Raw genomic sequence first — 20,129 nt, forward strand, 5'->3', positions numbered from 1 at the left:
TCTTTCTATAAGAATATTTATTTTATGTTTTTTTTTTATCATTTTCTTTGGAACATATCTTTTAACATATCTCAAGGTAATTCAGTTATCAAAAACCCCATTTTGTTTGGATGTTTAACAGAAAAATATAATTTGGAATACTTAAGTTATCAATTTTTTTAGTATCAGATGGTCACCTAAGATTAGGGACGTGCAGGGGTTGCTAAAGATTTTTTTTCCCAAAACTTGAAATTCAAAAACCAATAAGCCAAAAAATTATATTAAAGGGTTTTAAACTTAATATCCTTAACATTATTGATGTTTGGGTTAAAAACTATAAAAATTAACTACTACTGACCTCAATGATTGTACATAGTTTCAAAACCCCTTAATTAGAACGCATTTAGACCAAAATAAATAAAGATTCATATGACTCAATGATATATATACCTAAGGGGTCGTGAGCCATTTTGGTCGGAAATGCCTGGCCTGACAGGCAGAATATCCAGCATTTGACTGAAAAATCGCCACGTACAATCACAAAAGCTGACACCGAGCAATTAGCAGGCACCTGACTAAACTCAGATGTATTTTTCGGCAATTGTTTGCCCAATAAATATATGTTTTCGTGGGAGGAGGTGGAACATGCCCTAGCGGCGGCCAAAAGGGAAAACAATTGTTCCAACTGATTAGCCAGTAAATGACTTCTGCCCAGGGCCACAGAATGCACTTGGAATTTGTTTATTTTTGTGTGGCACATGGGAAAAAGTACATGACTTGAGTTGGTCAAGATCTGAGATTCAGTTGCGTTTTGTGGTTGTCCACAAAAATGATTACCAACCCTCAAGTTCGAATTATTTGAAGGTGATTTTGTGTGCAAGCTGTCGGTGTATTTATAAGAAAACCTTTATTTGATATCTTAACTTATTTTATAAAACCATAGCTTTGTTACCTTTTAACTTTCCCAATGAATATTGCAATAATGCCGCATTCCCTTCATTAGTTTTTTAATTAATATGCAAATTGTTTATAGATTCAGATAACTTTGAACCTGGAGATCATGAGAGGGCATGAGTCAAGTTTTAGAATTTATAATAGCGCGAGTTGCAGCTGATTTTTCAATTTGCGATTAAAAACGACTTATCTTTAAACATCATATATATTTTGAATATTAGTATGTAAGTGTTTAATATTTCTACCCAAATTTAAAATTTTCTACATATATTTTTTCTGCCTTTAATTATAAAGTATGCGGGGACTTGTACTAATTAATTATATGTCCTACTACTTGTTGCCATTTATTTTGTTCATTTTAAGTGCTACAATTTAACGCTTCTGACGCTTGTCACCTTCGCCGAGCTCAACGAGGCTTTCAACTCGCTCACGTTAATCACATTTTAGTAAGTATATTTTCATAGGCGAAATTGACTTGCTTAAAATCGAGTTAAGAATTCCACGTAATATTAATGATGTCTTGCCACTTGAGAAGGAATTACATTTGACTTTGGTCAGCATTTAACACGAGACGCCTGCATACGAGTGTGTGGAAATGGATTTTACGGCGACTATAAAACGCAAAAGGTTCCCACAGCGAGTGTATAAGATGCAAAATCAACAGGCGGCGTAATTGTTTTTCATTTTTATTATTTATTTTTATTTTTGCCATGCAACTTCCACATTTGTTGGAAGGTTCGGGGAGGGGGGAAGGTGGTTGTTGTTAACATGGCCATAAAAGTGCTAAACAAGCCAACAATTTGAGCGCTTTTCAGCCGCGTTGTGGAGTGTAAGAGAAGCTTCCCCCGATTTCTTGGGGGTGGAGCTATTTGTGTATCGGCAGCCAACATTTTGACCTTAGCTTGAAAATTGCTTACGAAATTACCTAACTTAGCCAAAACTATTTGTTTGGCTAACAACAAAATTGAGCTGTTAATTGTCGAAGGTTGGCCTCTAATGCAGCAATTCAATGATTACAAAGGCCTTAACAAGATACTACTACTTATAGTTTGTTACATTTATATTTTATTATAGTTTCTTAAACCTTAAAAAAACGTATACTAAAACAAAATTCGTTAAGTTCTTCATTTCTTTAAATCTTTTTCTGTAGCAACATAGCAATGGAACATTACCAGTTTGTAAAAAAAAAAACAGAAAAGAAAACGCAAAAATAAGAACCTTAATATTTACAACAACAAAAAAAAAACTCATACAATGTTCCCGTTTATAAAAAGTTATTAGGTATTTAGGATTATTTTAGGTAAAATCTACTCAATATTAAGGAAGATAGATAAGTAGATAAGTTTAGTATTCAACATTTTATCGGATAGATCGACTGTTAAAGTTTATTAATCATGTACGAATTTATCCTAATAGGGTTGAATACATTACATACTTCTTACAATAATTATAATACACTACTTACTTCATTATTTTTTTAGTTTAAATCATAAAATCATTTAAAACATAATTTAAATCATAAATTAAATTAAAAGTTCGATAATATATTTATTTTTTTAAATAACATCATATTATCTTATCATTTCACTAGCTAAGAAAACTAGATCAATGAATAATGTGAGTTCACCTCAACGTTATTATCAGAGTCAATGATCCGTGAGTTATCATATGCTGACCGGTTACTAAAACAAATATCGAATTTCTTCTGCTCATCAATATTTAAATTTTGCAATTGACCAAAACGATACAAAGGTGCTGGCTGTGGCGGGAAGAGCAAGCCGATCGCTAACTCATTTTGTTTGCTCAACACATTTTCACATGGCGAGTCGAAGAAAGGGAAGTCGGAGGAAAAAAAAAACGGAAAAAATAGATGAATAAATAAAAGAGAAGTACGAAAACATTCAGAAGTATTTGCGGTTTGTAAGCGAGCATTTCCCCCTCCCACTCCCCCTCCCCCTTCCGCTTTGCACCTGCAGTGCTAGGCCTCCAAAATCCGGGGCTCAAGTCGGAATTGTTGTAATTTCGAGAGATAGGACCAGAAAAAAGCCCAACAACGAAGCTCTTTGTGAGCGAAACTAATAAAAAACCGATCGCCCCGACTGTTCCCACAACCAGTTTCAAGCGAGCTCTCGAGCGGTGGAGTCGTCGTCGGCCCACATATAGTACCATAGTGATATAGCTCCCCGATCCACTCACTTTCTGTAAGGCGAGCTTAAAATCGAGGCTTAAATCCGCAAAACATCAAGTGAAACCAATAGTTTTTATTGACAAAAGAGATCCCTGTAGTCTAGTGACAAATCCGCAAGGATAATGTTATCTTGGCAATTGTGACGTAATTTTAAAAGCAAAAGTGTAAAGCAAGACGGCAAAAAAAAAGTTGTTTGCCATGGGAGAACTGCAATTGACAATAACAGCAACAATCGAATAAAAACTCAATAACAATTAACAACTGCGAGTGACGCTCAAAGCAAATGCAAGAAACCTGTATTAAAAAAAGTTTAACAATAAATTCGAGAGTAAATATTAACAAATATTGCATAAATTGTTGTCTACGTAAACTTCGCAAGCTCTTGCGATCTGAATGAAATAAAACGAATTCGAAAAAAGCAACAACAAAGCAAAACAAAAAAGAAAAAGAAATTTATCGCTGTTTTATGAAGGGATTATCGGAAATTTAAAAAAAGAAACATTTAGAGAGTTAAAACAGTTTGCGTACTTGATTTATCCTTGAACATATTTCTTTTTAGCTTTTTCGTTCAATAATTTATTTAAATATAAAAAGTGTGAAATTTTTAAAACTTGTTAAGAAATAACTTTAAGATTTTAATAAATCAAAAAATATTATTTCCTTTTTATTTATAGCCTTCAAGTGTTGTCCATAACATTTTCCCACTCACAAAGTTTCTGTGCATTCAAGTGCAACTAAAAATAGTACCTGTTTCTCTCGTCTTGGCTTGTTTTGCTAGCAGTTTTTGTGCGAAACAACCATTTGGAGGCAATTTACATAGGCACACGCTGGGAAAAGAAAACCGCCAAAATTGGTTACCTAACGAAAACTTCGTTTGTGCTACGCGACGGCAGACTTGTAAGTTACTTTTTGTTTATTAATGTTACAACCATATAGAGAAGAATATGTATAGATTTAAAAAGGTATAAAAGGATTGTGGAACTGACATAATCAGCCTTAATAAAATTTACAACCTTTTTGAGTGTATTATTTACCAATAGTAAAAGTTCGCCAATTATTTACGAACGCAAGTGTACAAAAACAAATTTTAAAAGAAAAAGAAAAGAAAGTAATCTGTTTTTTGTTTTTTTAATCATTATTGATTGTTATTAATTGTAGGACCAAGGGATTGCACTATTTAAAATAAACTTTATACGAGTATTCTTGTGTAACGCTGATTTAATAAAAAAAATCTCAGTTTTAATGATAGCATTTAGACGTTGCTTTAGAAATGTTTTTGTTTCTTATTTTCGAAAAATTCCTCAAGAATATGCTAAGTTTTTAGGAGTGAGAGGTCTCGGACTCCGATTAAAAATCACTCCATCATCATGTGTAGCACGTATAACCGAACAATTACCATAAACTTAATTGGTTTCAGCTTACAAGCAGCAGAAATACAAGTGATCAGCCCCGCCGCCAACGCCTCGTCATTAATGGCGACTTTCAGATGACTTACTGTCATCCCAGGCACGATTCCCCCAACATGTTATCTTGTCGAATGAAAAATAGTGGATATTCAGACAGTGTGAGAACATTTTTTAATAGCCCCGCCAATTACCTGGCGAACTCAACTGCGGCTTGACTTATTTGAATTTGGAAAATAATGCTCGAAATGAGATGTCGTTTACCAGCTAGTTGGGAAGAGGGGGACGCGATTGCTCAGCCTGCAATTACTTTTAATTAGCATTTAGAACATCGCAGTGTGCCAAGATGAATCAGAGATGGGGCGGCACTCGTAAATAAGCCACTATAATTAGCTAGCAATTTTTCGGGCAAGCTATTACTTTGATTTATTTGTTTTGATTGCTCCAACTTCAGCTGGGAATTCGTCTCGGAATCGCTGAGCAGCGAACCCTTGAAGTGGGCCTAATGCGTCGTAAGAAACCCAAGTCTCTTTTAAGAGCCGTAACTGACAAAATCCACAAAACGTTAACAGCCACCGCCGATAATGAACGCTTGTCTAGGCGCATTGCGTTGGCCGCTTCGCAGCGGCGTCGCCGTTGCCAAAAGTGGGTCATGGTTAAGTGTACTTCGGTCGCCGCGCGGTTCGGACCCGGCTTAGAAACAGCGAGCAGTCGGCCGAAGCTACAGCTGCGCATGCGCACCGCTCTCCAAGCTCGGTTCTCATTTTACAGCTGGAAAACTATTAAAAGTTGAGATAGGACAAATCTTGTGTAAAAAAAAAGCTACATTTCCAGAATGACTTACTCTTTTTTGAAGTCCAATAAAAAACTATTAAACTAATTAGTTAAATTTAAACTACAATTTACAGTCTTAACAATTAATAGGCATTAAATTTTGACAGATTTTCTTTTACCTAATAATTGCAGGAACACTTTGTTTGAACACTTTAAATTTAAGTCCAAATATTATAATGATTAGAGCTATAGTGTGACTATAAAGTACAATTATTCAATATATAATATTTTTGTTATTTGATTTTATTCCCATTAAATAGCTTAAATCACTAACCTGAAATGTGTTTAACTAATCCTTATCTGTTTTCGCTGTTTAGAGTTGTCGTGCCATCAAGAACCTCTGCATCATTTCCTATCCCAAATCCTTTGCATCATCCTCCTAGCATCAAATTCATTTTGGGACTCGTCAACTTTAGACCAAAGTAAAAACTGTGAAGTTAATATCCCTGATTGAATTGAATAATTAAAGCGTATTATTTCTGAATAGGAAGACGACATGGGCTTCAGTTCGCGAATGGACTGCTGCGGGCAGTTCGTCAAGTACAGTCTTTTTATAGCCAACTTTGTGATATTTGTGAGTATATCCCAGAGCCACTTTAACTTAACCCAATAAAATATGTAATAAAATAATCAACAAAATATTCAATAATCAGGTGGGTGGAGCCATTGTGTTCTGTCTTACCCTGTGGACCCTGGTGGATCGCAGTTTCGTCAATGAGTTGCTGGGAACGAACCTCTTCTCTGGAGCTGTCTACGTCCTGCTGGTCACATCCATCATCATTTGCCTGGTGTCCTTTTTGGGTTGTGTAGGTGCTGGCAAAGAGGTCAAATGTCTGCTTCTTACGGTGAGTAAAAAATAAATTGAATTTTACTACAATGCTCCTTAAAGAATAATCGATTTCCAAATAAAAATTTTAAAGCAGACTAAAGAGTATGAAATTAAAAAAAATAATCATTTAATTCTTAACATTCTGATTAAGTTTCGGCTTAATGAATTCACCAAAAAGCAAACTGATGATGATGAAATTTTAAATTTAATTGTTAACATTCTGATTAGGATTCGGCTTAATTTTCTTCTACTTCACCTAAACAATTTCACCTGTTTCATCTCAGCTACGACACAGAAACCATTTAACATGTACCACTCGTTTCCCTTTTGTAGTATTTCATAATAGTGGCTCTGGTTTTCGTCACCATGCTAATTGGCGGCGTCTTGGGTTACGTGTTCCGCGAAAGGGTGCAGCAGACCATGCGGCAGGTGAGGAGAATCCGTCGATAACTAGGTGACACTCCATTGAACGTGCCTAATCTCCCATAGGAAATGCGATCGACGATGGCCTTGTATGGCAGCCGGAGAGAGATCACCCAGGCCTGGGATCTGACCCAGGAGCGCCTGCAGTGTTGCGGAGTGGACACGTGGCACGATTGGAACAGGTACGGACCGGTGCCGGAGTCCTGCTGCCAGGAGCTGTTCGGGGGCCAGCGCAAGGAGTGCACCATCTTCCCCACCATCACGAATCTGTACAACCAGGGCTGTCTCTATGTGACGACCAACTTCATCAGGGATCACGCCGCGGTTATTGGGGGAACCTCCATAGCGGTGGCCATTCTGATGGTAAAATAATCTCATTTGCATATCTTTAACAATATTTAAACAGGACTTTTTAATTTCCTACAGATCTTTGGTATGATATTCTCCTGTCTACTGTTCAATATGATCGAATAGCGCCAAAGAGAAGGGGAATTCCATGGCTACGCAGGAAAATCAGCTACCGAGGTACACAGTCCCGAAGAGACACATTTTTGAGCCCCTTTCCACTGGAGTTATTTTAAGAGTATTATCCGAGTGTATGATAATGTTGGCCCTGCACGGGTCAATCGTCCGATTTGTATTATGTATGTACATACGTGTTTAGATACGCATAACTAGCGAGTATTGATGAGCGAATTGTTATCATATCTGTTGCATAATTTTGTATTATTTTTATATAATTCTGTAAATTTAGTCGTAAGCTCCCGGATTCAAAACCCAATGCAATTGTTAGTTTTAAGTGTGATTTTCTATTGCTTCTAGAGAATTTAGATGTCTGTCCATTGTTGTTTCTAATAAAATTAGTTCAAAACACATACTTGGTGGTTGTTCCTGGCTTTAAGTAATAAATATTGTTGCATATTTTGCGGATAGATTCGAAATTCAGAAATGTTTTGTATCTCTTGAATACCTGCCACCTTTATTACAAAAGTAATCATGACATTAAATCGTAAAGAGAAGAAATATAGGTCACCGATTTCGGTCTAGTACTTTTATATGTGCTTCTGAGCCGGAATTTGTTTGCCTAATTGATTAGCAACATAGTCCACGATGCCAAATATACACATATATAGGTTTAATTTAAGAGAGGTTTCTAAAAATCATGTACATCATGATAATATCAAAAGATGCAAGGTTCATTTATTTAAATACATTAGATCATACTTTTTACTACATAATAACGAACGCGATATCCTAGTTCATTAAATTTGGTTAAATTTAAAATTAAGCTAGACTAAAACTTACACTATATAAAATTGTGATATACTAAGCCTATAATACTTCCCATTAGAATCCATAAATTCAGGTAACGAGTGCCGGAACTCGAACCCGATTCCGTATCATTCCACCACTCCCAATTTCCGTTGTGATAAGCCGGATCAGCCCGCTTATCGGACTTGGGAACTCGGGCGCTGGGAATCGCTGTTCGCCGGATCTGCTCCACCTCGTTGGCAAGTTCCTGCAGTTGGAGTGGATATAGCTGGGCCAAGTTGTACCGCTCGCAGGGATCTTTTGCCAAATCGAAAAAGCAGTGGGCTTTGAGCGGCTCGCATATGAAGTGGGGTTCCAAAGGATCCTGCCCCTCAACAAGGGGACACTTCTCGGTGGCTTCACTCCGCATCTGTTGGATGCGATCTTCGGTCAAGCCTTGGTTACCCAAGATGCGTTGAACTTCGGATGCCAGGATATGCTGACCGTAGCTCTCACTCAAGGGATCCTCTTCGTGTGGTTCCAGTTCTCCCAACCACTGATCGTATTTACCACCGAAACTGCTTCCATTCACGTACTTCAGAGTGTCCCTCATGTACGACGAGTAGCCAAAAACTTCATCCAGCACATGGATCATCGTTCTGGGCTTCGGTTCCTCGTTGGCACTCAGTGATGGCCAGAGATTGATGCCATCCAACTGGAGATCCTGGGGCAAGGAGACGCCTGCAGCTCCTGCCAGAGTGGGCAGCCAATCTATGGCGTGGATTGCCTGATTGGACACGTAACCCTTTTCCTTGAGCAGCGGACTCCAAAGGACTCCAGCGGATCGAATGCCTCCTTCCCAGGGAGATTCCTTTTGCTGTTGGGACAAACATATATTTTTTACTGAATATTTCTAAGCATCATTTTAAAGTAAACTATAAAACAATTTAGTATTAGTTTAAATATTCATTATTTTACACGCAATTATTTATTTTAATAAGTATTGTTTTTGTAACACCTTATTATGGACGTAACAAATTTATTTTTATTTATACATTTTCAATCAATTTGATTTTTGCTACTTGTCTCAGTAAAGACAAACTATGTTGTCATTATGAGTTCTTGTCAAAGCTAAATTCGTCGAAATGTTTTTTTTTTCCTCATTGTTCAAATGTTATATTTTAAATTAGGAATTATTTACTTACCCCTCGATAAGGATAGTTGGAGCCGGCATTGGAATGTATGCCTACAGTGGGCGCTCCATTGTCAGAATATAGCAAAATAATGCTGTTGTTCAGCATACCATTATCCTTCAAGGCTCCAATGGTCTGAGCCACACTTTTGTCCAGACTGGAAATCATTCCTTTTAACAATAAAATTTGTTGGTAAGCAATTGCAAAATAAATAAAAATAGTCCCTAGCTTACCAGCGTATGTTCGTCGCTTGGGATCCCTGATGTGTGCAAATTTGGCCACCTCCTCCTCAGGAGCCTGCATGGGATTGTCCTCGTTGCCCGTGTGCACTGCCAAATGGCTGAGAACCATGAACAAAGGTTTGCTCTTATCATGCTGCTCAATAATCCTTTTCGCTTCCGAAGTAAAGGCTTCCGTGGCGTAGGTTCCATTGGCTTCGGGACAGGGTTCCAGATCCCGCCGGAAATCAAGTCCTGCCGAGTAGTTTCGATCGAGCAATCGAACCTGGTGATCGTAGTAGTCGATGTACCCGTTGTAATAGCCGAAGTGGTGATCGAATCCCCGCATTGTGGGCGTTAGATCCTGTCGCCAGAATCCCAGATGCCACTTGCCCACCAAATGAGTGGAATATCCAGCTTCCCTGAAAAGTTCTGGCATGAGACGCTCTCGCTTCGGAAGACCCCAGGGTTCATCGGTGATGATTACAAAGTGCTGCATCCCTAGTAAAAATATTCAGTTGAGAATTGTTACAATATAATTAATTATAATTATTAAATATAAATGTATTTATTACCTGTGTGTATAGGATATTTTCCAGTTAACAGGGTTGCTCTAGACGGAGTGCACAAGTTCGGAACATAATGTTTGTTGAGTAGAATGCCATTGTAGGCCAGGGCATCGATGTTGGGAGTTAGGATCTGGTTGGAGCCATGGAAGCTCACATCGTTCATGCCCTAAATATATGTAGTTAATTGGTTAATTATGTGTAAAGAATATAGTTAATTCTAACACGCTTCTTCTTACCATATCATCTATCATTATAATTATAATGTTTGGCTTTGTTGAATGTTCCAATCCATTTGCGATGGTGAGTAAAATACTCACAACCAGCACCCCGTCGATCCTTTCCAACATTGTAATCTTTAAAAGTACTGCACCTAAGGAATATATACATATTTAATATTCAGATTAGTTTCTAATTAAAGCACCAATCTTATGCAGCCTAAATTGGATCACTTTCCTACATGCTACCATTTTGTGATGATTTTGTAAACTGATCCTGACAATATCAAAGTTTAAGTCAATTACAAATGAGTTTTTTTGACTAAGCTTATGACATATGGTTACTAAATGTTTCCAAAATACAAGATTAACGTGGTTTAAAAAGAAAGACTTTCCTTTCACAAGCTGATTCGGAGAAGGCTTGACAGGAACACTAAAATGAAAACTTATGGATACAATTTACTGTCAAGCTCCTGCTCGTTTATGTCACAATGTTGAAACGCCAGCATGTAACTGTCTTAATTAAAATATTGCACAGTTAGGCAGTATTTGCTGAATTTTCCGCACCATAATTGGCCATTGTACAATCGGCCATCTTCCCCAGGTGCTGCCCCCCAAATTCCCCTCCTGACCTATCCCAGTGCGCCATGTGGCCGAAAAGTTCATTCAACCATTCGGACGAGTGTTGCCGTTTTATTTTGTTGTTTTTAGCAACAATTGTTGAGACATTATATAAAACGTAAAACATAAACACCTGCACACTTGTACTTGGACTTACCTTCGCTATGAGAAGGGTAATTTCTTTTTATCTTGGCTAAACCTGGCGTTTAATTGTCGCAAGAGGCCGTAATAAAGTTGGCAATAATGAAATACGGGCAGATAGGCGAGACAAACCATAAAAATCTATGAAGTGTGCAATTGTTTCAGCATTTTAGACCTGATTAAATGTGTTAACAATGCTACTTAATTCGGGTGGAAGCATAAGTGTCGTGCTAATGCAATGGGAACTTTAGTCACGACCTGATGAATAAGACTGAGAACGGGAACGCCCAGCGGTCAGGCGATGACCTTCACAGGTTGTTAATATCGTGACCTTGATAAAACACATGTGATGCAATCAATACCCTGTTCAACCTGAATAAATAGAAAGGTTCTTAATATAAACCCACACAAAAAATGACACTGACTAGTCAATTAAAACTTGTTTTTATCGAAAAGATTTGTTCTGTTTCTGGTACGGAAGCACTGAGAATTTTGGAAATGGTTAATCGGAAATGCCAGTCGGCCCATTAGGTTTAACCACTATTTACGTTGGGTAATAACCATGTAACCAGCTGTTGGCCAAGTAAAAGAATGTGGCAATAGATAATAGAGGGATTGTGAAAAGGTAGTTTTTCTGGAAAATATTAAGCAGAAAAACTAAAAGCAAAATCTGCGAACAAAAGTAGCTTAGGGTACAATGTGTAGGTTCTTCAGCTTTAGGACATTTTTAAAATATTTAAAACCAAGTCACTAATCAAATCTTTTATCAATGAAGGTAAATTATACCTCTTGACAGTTTGATTAGTGTATATTAGCTTTCAACTAATAGTCCTTACTGCAATCATTAAGACTTTATAGAACCTCTTCGGTTAAGTACTTCTCAAGTGGCTTTCATTTAAATGAGCTTGCTCTTCTTATAATGATTCAGAGATTGTTTTATAGTAGTTCACTTATTACTTTTCTGACTTTACAGATCATAGCTATTTAAACTGTTCCGTAATTTATACACACTTTTAACTATACACTTGACAACTTAACCTTTTTAACGCAAAACACTTAACTGCTTTTCCGACATCCGCTAAAGGTTTTTAAAATGAACGGAGATCTTCGGCGATCCTTCTCCCAGCAACTTCTCCACTCGACTAAATGCTCCGCTGCTTTTTGGCGCTTTTAAAGTGACAACGTTTTCGCCGACTCTGGCGTTTGTGACGTCACGAAACGTGCGCGAAAAATAATCGTACAAGAGTCACAGCATGCTGCTATAAAACAGGCACCGAAACGATCGTACGAAAGCGAAAACATACTGCTATAAAAGCAAAAGCAAACCGTGCTTTGCAAAGGCAGAAAAAGCAAGTAAAACCAGAAATACAGTTAAAGTTAACGAACTTTTAAAGGGACCGAGGAAACCGGGAAAAAACTGAGCTTTCTTGACAAGGTCAAGGTTCTTGTAGTTTCTTGGTTGATAAGATGGCAATGTTGACAAGCTACAAACGGGTTTCAGCGCTCTAATTTAATTAATTAGTATTCTAAAATTTGATTTCGTACGATTTTGGCCTTGTCACGTGGTTAATTTAATTGAATATATTTCTCATTGTTGTATTTTTATAAAAAATAATAGTAAAACAAGAAGGAAAAGTTAGTTTGGCGATCTGAAACATTTACAATTTGTCACAAAAGTGTTTTCGCGTGAAAATTTTTTTAAAAATTTCCCATTCTCATTAAGAAAAAAACACTATGCAATAAGTTTTGAGTAAGATTTTATTGTTCATGTATTTCTAAAGAATACACAAAAAACAAAACATAAATTTTCCAACTAACAAAAAAGATATAACAAATAAGTCAAATAAGTGTTTTCGATTTTACATTTCTGGTGTGTTCTCGAATTTTTTTTCTAGAATATGCTTTTAGGGTCGACTAGATGATATAAATATGCATTTTGAGCTTTTCAATGTCAGTTCTCCGTACTTACAGACGTTAATAGTCGTATAAACAGGTGTTTTACAATGCCGGGCAAAAGAGTTTCTTTTGGTGTGATCTAATTGGTATATTACAACCATACCATTGGGAAAAGTACTGCAGACATTGCAAACATGTTTAAATTGAATATAAGAACTGTCCAAAATATAATGAGTCGGGCAACAAATGAGAATAGGCTCGAAAATAAGCCAATAAATGGGCGGCCGGGTAAGCTCTCAAACAGAGCTATTCGGCTTTTAATGAAAAAAGTAGACCAGAACCCCATGATCTCAACAAGAAAACTGGCTATGAAGGTAAGGGAAGAATGTGGAGTGGATGTTTCCCATGAAACTATTCGCAGAACTATTAGGAGCCATAATTTCACATCCCGAGTAGCTAGAAAAAAACCCCTATTATCAAAACAAAATATTGAAAAGCGTCTTTTATTCGCTCAAACTCTTTTGGAAGAGCCCCCAAGCTATTGGAACGACGTGATTTTCTGTGACGAGTCGAAAATAAAGTTACATTACAACGAAGGACCTAACCGAGTGTGGAGAAAACCGTTGTGTGCCCTACAAAATAAAAACATTATACCGACAGTAAAATTCGGCAAGCTGTCCGTCATGGTGTGGGGGTGCATCTCAAGCAAAGGAGTCGGTGATTTAGTATTCGTATAAAAATGAAAGTGATAAAATTAAATAAAAAGTGACCTCTTTATAATAATACATACATATATAGAATATATATTTACCTTACCCTTTTTAACTTTTTAACGTAATCTTTTTATACCCTTGCAGAGCAAAAGGGTATTATAATTTCAGTCAGAAGTTTGCAACGCAGTGAAGGAGACACCTCAGACCCAATAAAGTATATATATTCTTGATCAGCATCACCATCTGAATCCAAATCCGTCTGTACGTCTGTCCGTCTGTCCGTCTGTCTGTCTGTCTGTCTGTCCGTCTGTCCTCCTGTCGGTTTCTATGTAAACTAGTCTCTCAGTTTTAAAGCTATCTGGCTGAAACTTTCCCAAAAGTTGTCTAGTAGTTGCACGCAGTATATAGGTCGGAATGAGCCGGATCGGCCGACTATATCGGATAGCTCCCATACGAGAGAATGAAATTAAAAATTCTTACTCCGCTGTTTTTGATCAGATCGACTTGATTCCTTCCAGATGGCGTTTTCTAACCACTATTAAATTTCGGATTAAATTTTATCAAAATCGGATAACTCTATCATATAGCTGCCATAGGAGAGATCAGAAAAAATATATATAAATAATCGAAAAAAAATTATAACGTCGTTGTTTTTAATCCCACGAGCATGATTTTTGGAACATCAAGTTTTTTAAATACTCTTAAATCGAGAAAAAAATTTCATAAAAATTGGAGTAATATATCATATAGCTGCCATAGGAAAGATCGAAAATCTATATAGAAATAACGGAAATAAAATTATTACCTCGATGTTTTTCATCAGACAATCATGATTTTTGGAATATAGAGTTTTCTTATGAGTCTTGAGTTACAAATTAAATTTTATCAAAATCGGACGACTATATCATATAGCTGTCATATGAACAATATGGAAAATTAATAGAAAAATCGTCATAGATTTGATGCTGTTTAGCCTTTTTGTATTTTGTTAGACATATTTAATGACTGCAAGGGTATATAAGCTTCGGCTTGCCGAAGCTAGCTTCCTTTCTTGTTGGTATTAATATTGTTTTATAACGTAAGTATTTGCTTTCGATTTTCCATTATTCTAACCAGAAATTTAAATACGTTTGTTTTATTTAGATTTTACAGCAAATTCACAAAATGTTACCCTTGCAAAGAACTTTCAAGTGTTAGTCACCAATCGAGAAATAAAACCGACTATCTAATCAATCGAGTAACCCCCCGAATAGTTATTTACAGTCGATCTTATCTGCTACTTCGACCACTTGGGAGATCCCTATAAAAGCGGTTAGCGGATTGAACTGACCACAATACCTTCCCAGTCGGCAGTCCAATCATGTACTCCTCCAAGAGCCTTTTCATTGGTGCTACAGTGCTTCTCCAGCTGGTGGCTCTCATTCAGGGAGGAGTCTACAGTACAGAGGACAGTTGGGTCCTTCTGGACAAGACTAAGGACGTGCCGGAAGAAGCTGTTTTCGGCGGCTTCGATCCCAGTGGTTACAACAACTACGTGGGTCGAGTATACTACAGCAGCAGTTATCTCCCAGCTCGCGTGGTTGCGGAACTAGGAAAGGCCACATACAACACGGACAGTGTGGGAAACGTGGCCACAAGCTACGAAGTTCTGGTTTCGAATGCCACCATGAGCTACCACTGGATCCGCAGTTTTGATGGCTATCGGGAGAAGAACGCCGTGTCTGTTGGAACCAACTCCCTCAACGATCGCGTCTTCATCTGCCGAGTTCGGTGCGATGAGGCGGTCTTCATTGGAACTCTCTACCCCACCACACGGAAGTGCATCGTGAAGTACGAGAACTTGCCGCTCCGCCAATTCGACAAGTATGAGATCCTTGTTAGGAAACGACATGTTGCGGCCTACACTCCTTTTGAAAAAACACTGAGTGTTCCAGAGAAATAAATATGTTTCTTAAAATAAACCTTGTTTTTTGTTTTAAATTTGTTTATTATGGTCAACAAAGCTTCTTGCTTGCTGCTGCTGTTAAAAAATTAAAAAAAATTTACAAAAACGACACCAAACGCCAACGATCATTTCATTTTTAAAACCCTAAACGCTAGCTTATTCAATAATTTTATGTAATGTTAGGAATACATTAATTGTCGATTTAACTGCCCTAAAATAGTAAACATAGTACTCACCACAGAAATCTAAACACAAAACTTTTTGAAAACTTTATTTTCTGCTTATTCATATTTATCACTAGAATAGTTTTTCTATTATAATAAATGAGAGAAACAAGAGATTAAAAGTGTGCGTAGATTTTTTTCTTAATAGTTGTAAGGCCCATATGTAAAGCTGGCAAAATTTCAATCAAGGTTGATAAGTAGGCGAAACAATTTGCACAAATTTATGAACTGTGCAGTTTCTATCTAAAACATAAATAAGATCTGGTTTCGCACTCTTAATAAATTGATTAGTATTCTATTTTTTCATTTTATTCAATATTTTCTCTCTTTTTTCAAAAAAACGTAAGATGGACAGCAAAATATACAGAAAGTAAAATATATGTGCTTATTTATAGATATAGTGTTAATAATGTTCCAAATTGTAAACTTAAACATATTGGTGTTTAAATTTCTTAACACCAAAATATTTTTTTTTTTTGCGTTTTTGTAATCAAATCCAAAAATGTAAACGAAATTTTGAAACAAGTGAGCGCCGCAGAAATGTTTGGTTTTCGGGTATAAGAGTGGGCGTGGCACAAAAACTGAATTCAATGCTACTGCGTAGAAATGACCTAAATCCATATTTTTAATTCCAATTTTCTTCTTCTTACTTTAAATTCGCATGTTATCGACGTTCATACTGATGGACAGACAAACAGAACCTGACTAACTCGTCTAAAGTTCCTGGTCAAGAATATAAATACTAGATAAGAGAGGGGTAGTGTATCTTTTGACCTGTTACCTACTCATCAACAAAAACTGTATACCCTTTTACTCTATGAGTAACGGGTACAATCAGCAACTATTTAATCAATCAAGTAACCCCCGAAAAGTTATTTACAGTCGAACTTATCTGATACTTAGACCACTTGGAAGATCCCTATAAAAACGGTAAGCAGATGGAACTGACCACAACACTTTCCTAGTCGGCAGTCAAATCATGTACCCCACCAAGAGCGTTTTCATTGGTGCTGCAGTGCTTCTCCAGCTGGTGGCTCTCATTCAGGGAGGAGTTTACAGTACTGAAGACAAATGGGTTATTCTGGACAAGACTAAGGATCTGCCGGAAGAAGCTGTTTACGGCGGCTTCGATCCTGATGGCTACAACAACTACGTGGGCCGCGTTTACTACAGCAGCAACGTTGTGCCAGCTCGCGTGGTGGCGGAACTAGGAAAGGCCACTTACAACACGGACAGTTTGGGCAGCCAGACCACAAGCTACGAGGTACTAGTTTCGAATGCCACCATGAGCTATCACTGGATCCGCAGTTTCGATGGCTACCGGGAGAAGAACGCTGTGTCTGTGGGAACCAACCCCCTCAACGATCGTGTCTTCATCTGCCGAGTCCGGTGCGATGAGGCGGTCTTCATTGGAACTCTCTACCCCACCACACGGAAGTGCATCGTGAAGTACGAGAACTTGCCGCTCCGCCAATTCGACAAGTATGAAATCCTTGTTAGGAAACGACAAGTTGCTGCATATACTCCATTTGTAGATGGATATATTATTAACTAAGTTATTCAAAAAATAAATATGTTTGTTAAAAACCAACTACAACTTTTTTTCTCCACATCCAATGTTGTCCGAGTTTTTGCAAAATAAAATAGCCGACTTAGCCAATTAACAGACTGCATAACCTTTACAAGTTATAAGAAAATTGACATAAGCTTCAATATTCCCCAACTTTCAATACGCATTAAAGGGTTTAGAAAACCCTACAAACTACAATATACGGTTCGTGTACAAATTTTATTTATTTCGTTATTTAATAAAAATATCTTAATAACATTTAAAACAGACAATTTTAAATATTATTCAAATTTGGATACCTTTTTGTTTTTTATTTAATGGCTTTATTTAATGGTGTAAAATGTGAGTTTAAAAACGAACAGCCTATATGGAAAGGCTTTTAGGGTCTTTTCAACAGCTTAAGTAGAGGGGACTTCCATTCCGGGAATTCCTTCAACATTTACAGAATCTCTGCAAGAATCGTCATCAGAACTTTTTAAAAATAAATATTGTTCTTATCTTTTGGGCACACCCTCAAATAATTTATAACAATGGGTGTTGTCAAGGGTCTTGACTATCAGGTACTCGTTACTCGTTTGTCATGTACCATTTAACTTTTTAAAAACTTAATTTTCTAGTTTTTATATTTTTTAATAACATATATTTCATAAGACAAAAGAGTATAAAATTGGACTGTAACTATTTCCGAAAATATTAGTCGCATCATATTTTTTATTCAACAATTTTAAAGGCTGTACATGTAACCCCGCTGAGCAAACAAACTTAATAAACTTGCAAACGAACGAATCAGAATATAATATCTCGACTCTTCTGATGATCCTTATAAAGAATATATACGCACATTATGGGACTTTACCCTTAAAAGTGGCCATCAGAGGAAAATGGTTACTATAGATTGAGCTCTAGTATGCATCGTAAAATATATACGTATTGATCAAAGCATGTATTTTGCTTTTCTTATTGGTATGTCATGCTAAGAAAGTTAAAAACACGGGGCCAAGTTCACCCTATAATCGGTAAAACACTCTGTTTTATCTTTGTCTGAATATCGCAATAATAAAAGCTGATTGTTTTTTTTTTCTTTTAAAGTGTTGAAAATCTAACGTTAAGTTAACTTGTAATAACTCAAAAAATATATATTTATATTTTATGTTATGTCAAGTTAAACCATTGCTATAGTATTAATTTTCAAAATGTGTTCTGTGACACCTTGAATTTACAATAATATGTTAAACAAAGATCATACCTTTAGAAAATGAATAAATGACAATACAGTTGTTAATTATTTTTGGTTTTGAGAAGAACTTGTTTTTCTTTACTATAAAATGTTAGTAGTGTAACTCAAAAATGAAACGTTTAAATGTCTAACGAAAACTTGAGTTCTTATGTTAAATGAAACAAAATAATGTTAAACAGTTCTTCAGTATTATATGCCAATGAGGAAAAAAGAATTTGTTATTTGTTTAACGGATGTTAAAAAAAGTTCTAAAAAAAGATTGTGTGATGAACCAAACTTATGAAATAGTTGTGAAGGGGACTTTTTGCTCATTTTTTATATCTGTTTCTTTTTGAGAGTGCAATAAAACAACGATGCGTAGACCGAATCTTAATGTTAGTCATCGAAACCGATGCTATCAATATCAATCTTTTGATAGCGATAAGTGTAGTAGGAGTCGGTTGATAAGAAGAGGACTATAAAAGCAGTTAACGTGTGGCTAGTCACTCAAAGCGATACCACCAGTCCGTCAAGATGTACAAAGCTGCCTGTTTGGTTTTGGCCCTGTTCGCCGTTGCCCTCGCGGTTCCCTCGACTTATGGTGAGATCTAAAGAACTTTCGGTCTTAAAATATCCTGTGTGACTCCTCGATTTTCTACAGATACCGAGCACGTGTGGAAGGCAGGAAACCTTTCGTACGTCGTTCCCGATAATGCCGTTTTGGGTGGCTTCGATCCTTATGGATTCAATACCTATGTGGGCCGTGTGATTTACGCCAACAGCATCCTGCCCGCCCGCGTGGTGGTGGAAACTGGAGTGGCCTACTTCAATACCGAGACCCTCTCCTCGAAACTCCTGGTGTACGACATCCTGGTGGCGGAGCGCAATGTGAACTACGTTTGGGTGAGGAGTTTCGACGGGTTCTACGAGAAGGGAGCCGTGGCCGTGGGCACCACCAACAAAAACGAGCGGGTGTTCTGCTGTCGGGCCAAGACCGATGGAGGAGTCCTGATCGGCACCCTCCTCCTCAGCCAGAAGCTCTGCATCATCAAGCACGAGACCCTGGCCCTCCGAAAGTTCGACAAGTACGAGGTTCTGGTGGCCCAGGCCAAGGGAAATGGAACTCTCTACTAGAATCATTTGTTTAGACACAAACAAGAACGAAGATCTCTAGGAAAAACAAAGTCGGAGTACAACTGGATTCTCTTAACAAAATAAAAAAAATCGATTTTACAATTCATGTGTATTTTGACTTACACGGGAAAAATAGGGTTATAAAAAATGGTTTATAAAAATTATTAGTCAACTATAAATGCTTAAAATATTTTAAGCTGAACTGCACTCTCCGGATGTTAAAAAAGGTTCAACTTTTAGAATTAATTTTAAATAGAGGGCAAAAGAAAATAAAACAAAATCAAATTTTTAATTATTATTGTTTTAAAAAATAATATTTTAATATATGTATTGATATATCATTTGCGGCAAAGTTCAAAAATCCTGTCCACCTTCTTTTGTTTTATTCGGAACCACAGAAACACAAATGTTTTCGCCATCAATATTGATTTCAAAACTAATTTAAAGAAAGCCTTATCTTGCGAATTGAATAAAGAGCACCTAATACCACAAAAGCGATATTCAATATAGATATTTCAATAAAACTATTAAAATACAAGCTCTTTTAAAGCATTTCGAAAATACTCAAAGCAGTTTGCATTTCTGACCTATCATGCGAATTAAAGCTACACAC

General features: G+C 36.8%; 5 protein-coding genes across 6 annotated transcripts; 4 read left to right on the top strand and 1 right to left on the bottom strand.

Annotated features, from left to right (window-relative positions):
* Nucleotides 1-3,048: 3,048 nt before the first annotated feature.
* Nucleotides 3,049-7,485, top strand: LOC108099956 (CD151 antigen). Of its 2 annotated transcripts, XM_017203635.2 has the most exons (8): nucleotides 3,049-3,134; nucleotides 3,796-4,018; nucleotides 5,676-5,780; nucleotides 5,846-5,932; nucleotides 6,012-6,203; nucleotides 6,521-6,616; nucleotides 6,677-6,973; nucleotides 7,037-7,485. In XM_017203635.2, exons 4-8 carry the CDS (start codon nucleotides 5,855-5,857, stop codon nucleotides 7,082-7,084), a joined length of 711 nt encoding a protein of 236 aa, XP_017059124.1. In that variant the 5' UTR covers nucleotides 3,049-3,134; nucleotides 3,796-4,018; nucleotides 5,676-5,780; nucleotides 5,846-5,854; the 3' UTR covers nucleotides 7,085-7,485. The 2 variants fall into 2 exon arrangements, with proteins under 2 accessions (XP_017059124.1, XP_017059125.1); XM_017203636.2 differs by lacking the exon at nucleotides 5,676-5,780.
* Nucleotides 7,486-7,790: 305 nt separating this feature from the next.
* Nucleotides 7,791-11,948, bottom strand: LOC108099747 (arylsulfatase B). Its single transcript, XM_017203372.1, has 6 exons — nucleotides 11,880-11,948; nucleotides 10,078-10,211; nucleotides 9,848-10,007; nucleotides 9,288-9,773; nucleotides 9,067-9,224; nucleotides 7,791-8,738 (listed from the first exon to the last, which is right to left on the bottom strand). The coding sequence occupies exons 2-6, from the start codon at nucleotides 10,186-10,188 to the stop codon at nucleotides 7,917-7,919; spliced, it is 1,737 nt and encodes a 578-aa protein (XP_017058861.1). The 5' UTR covers nucleotides 10,189-10,211; nucleotides 11,880-11,948; the 3' UTR covers nucleotides 7,791-7,916.
* A 2,830-nt stretch (nucleotides 11,949-14,778) lies between these two features.
* On the top strand, nucleotides 14,779-15,388 carry LOC108099774. Its single transcript, XM_017203403.1, has one exon. The coding sequence runs from the start codon at nucleotides 14,788-14,790 to the stop codon at nucleotides 15,367-15,369; it is 582 nt and encodes a 193-aa protein (XP_017058892.1). The 5' UTR covers nucleotides 14,779-14,787; the 3' UTR covers nucleotides 15,370-15,388.
* Nucleotides 15,389-16,500: 1,112 nt separating this feature from the next.
* On the top strand, nucleotides 16,501-17,181 carry LOC108099795. The gene has a single exon (XM_017203423.1). It carries the CDS (start codon nucleotides 16,576-16,578, stop codon nucleotides 17,149-17,151), a length of 576 nt encoding a protein of 191 aa, XP_017058912.1. The 5' UTR covers nucleotides 16,501-16,575; the 3' UTR covers nucleotides 17,152-17,181.
* A 1,725-nt stretch (nucleotides 17,182-18,906) lies between these two features.
* Nucleotides 18,907-19,618, top strand: LOC108099767. The gene is made up of 2 exons (XM_017203396.2): nucleotides 18,907-18,983; nucleotides 19,044-19,618. Exons 1-2 carry the CDS (start codon nucleotides 18,917-18,919, stop codon nucleotides 19,514-19,516), a joined length of 540 nt encoding a protein of 179 aa, XP_017058885.1. The 5' UTR covers nucleotides 18,907-18,916; the 3' UTR covers nucleotides 19,517-19,618.
* Nucleotides 19,619-20,129: the final 511 nt, after the last annotated feature.

The sequence above is a fragment of the Drosophila ficusphila genome, unplaced genomic scaffold (genome assembly GCF_018152265.1).
Source record: "Drosophila ficusphila isolate 14025-0441.05 unplaced genomic scaffold, ASM1815226v1 contig_106, whole genome shotgun sequence".
Classification (NCBI taxonomy): Eukaryota; Metazoa; Arthropoda; class Insecta; order Diptera; family Drosophilidae; genus Drosophila; species Drosophila ficusphila.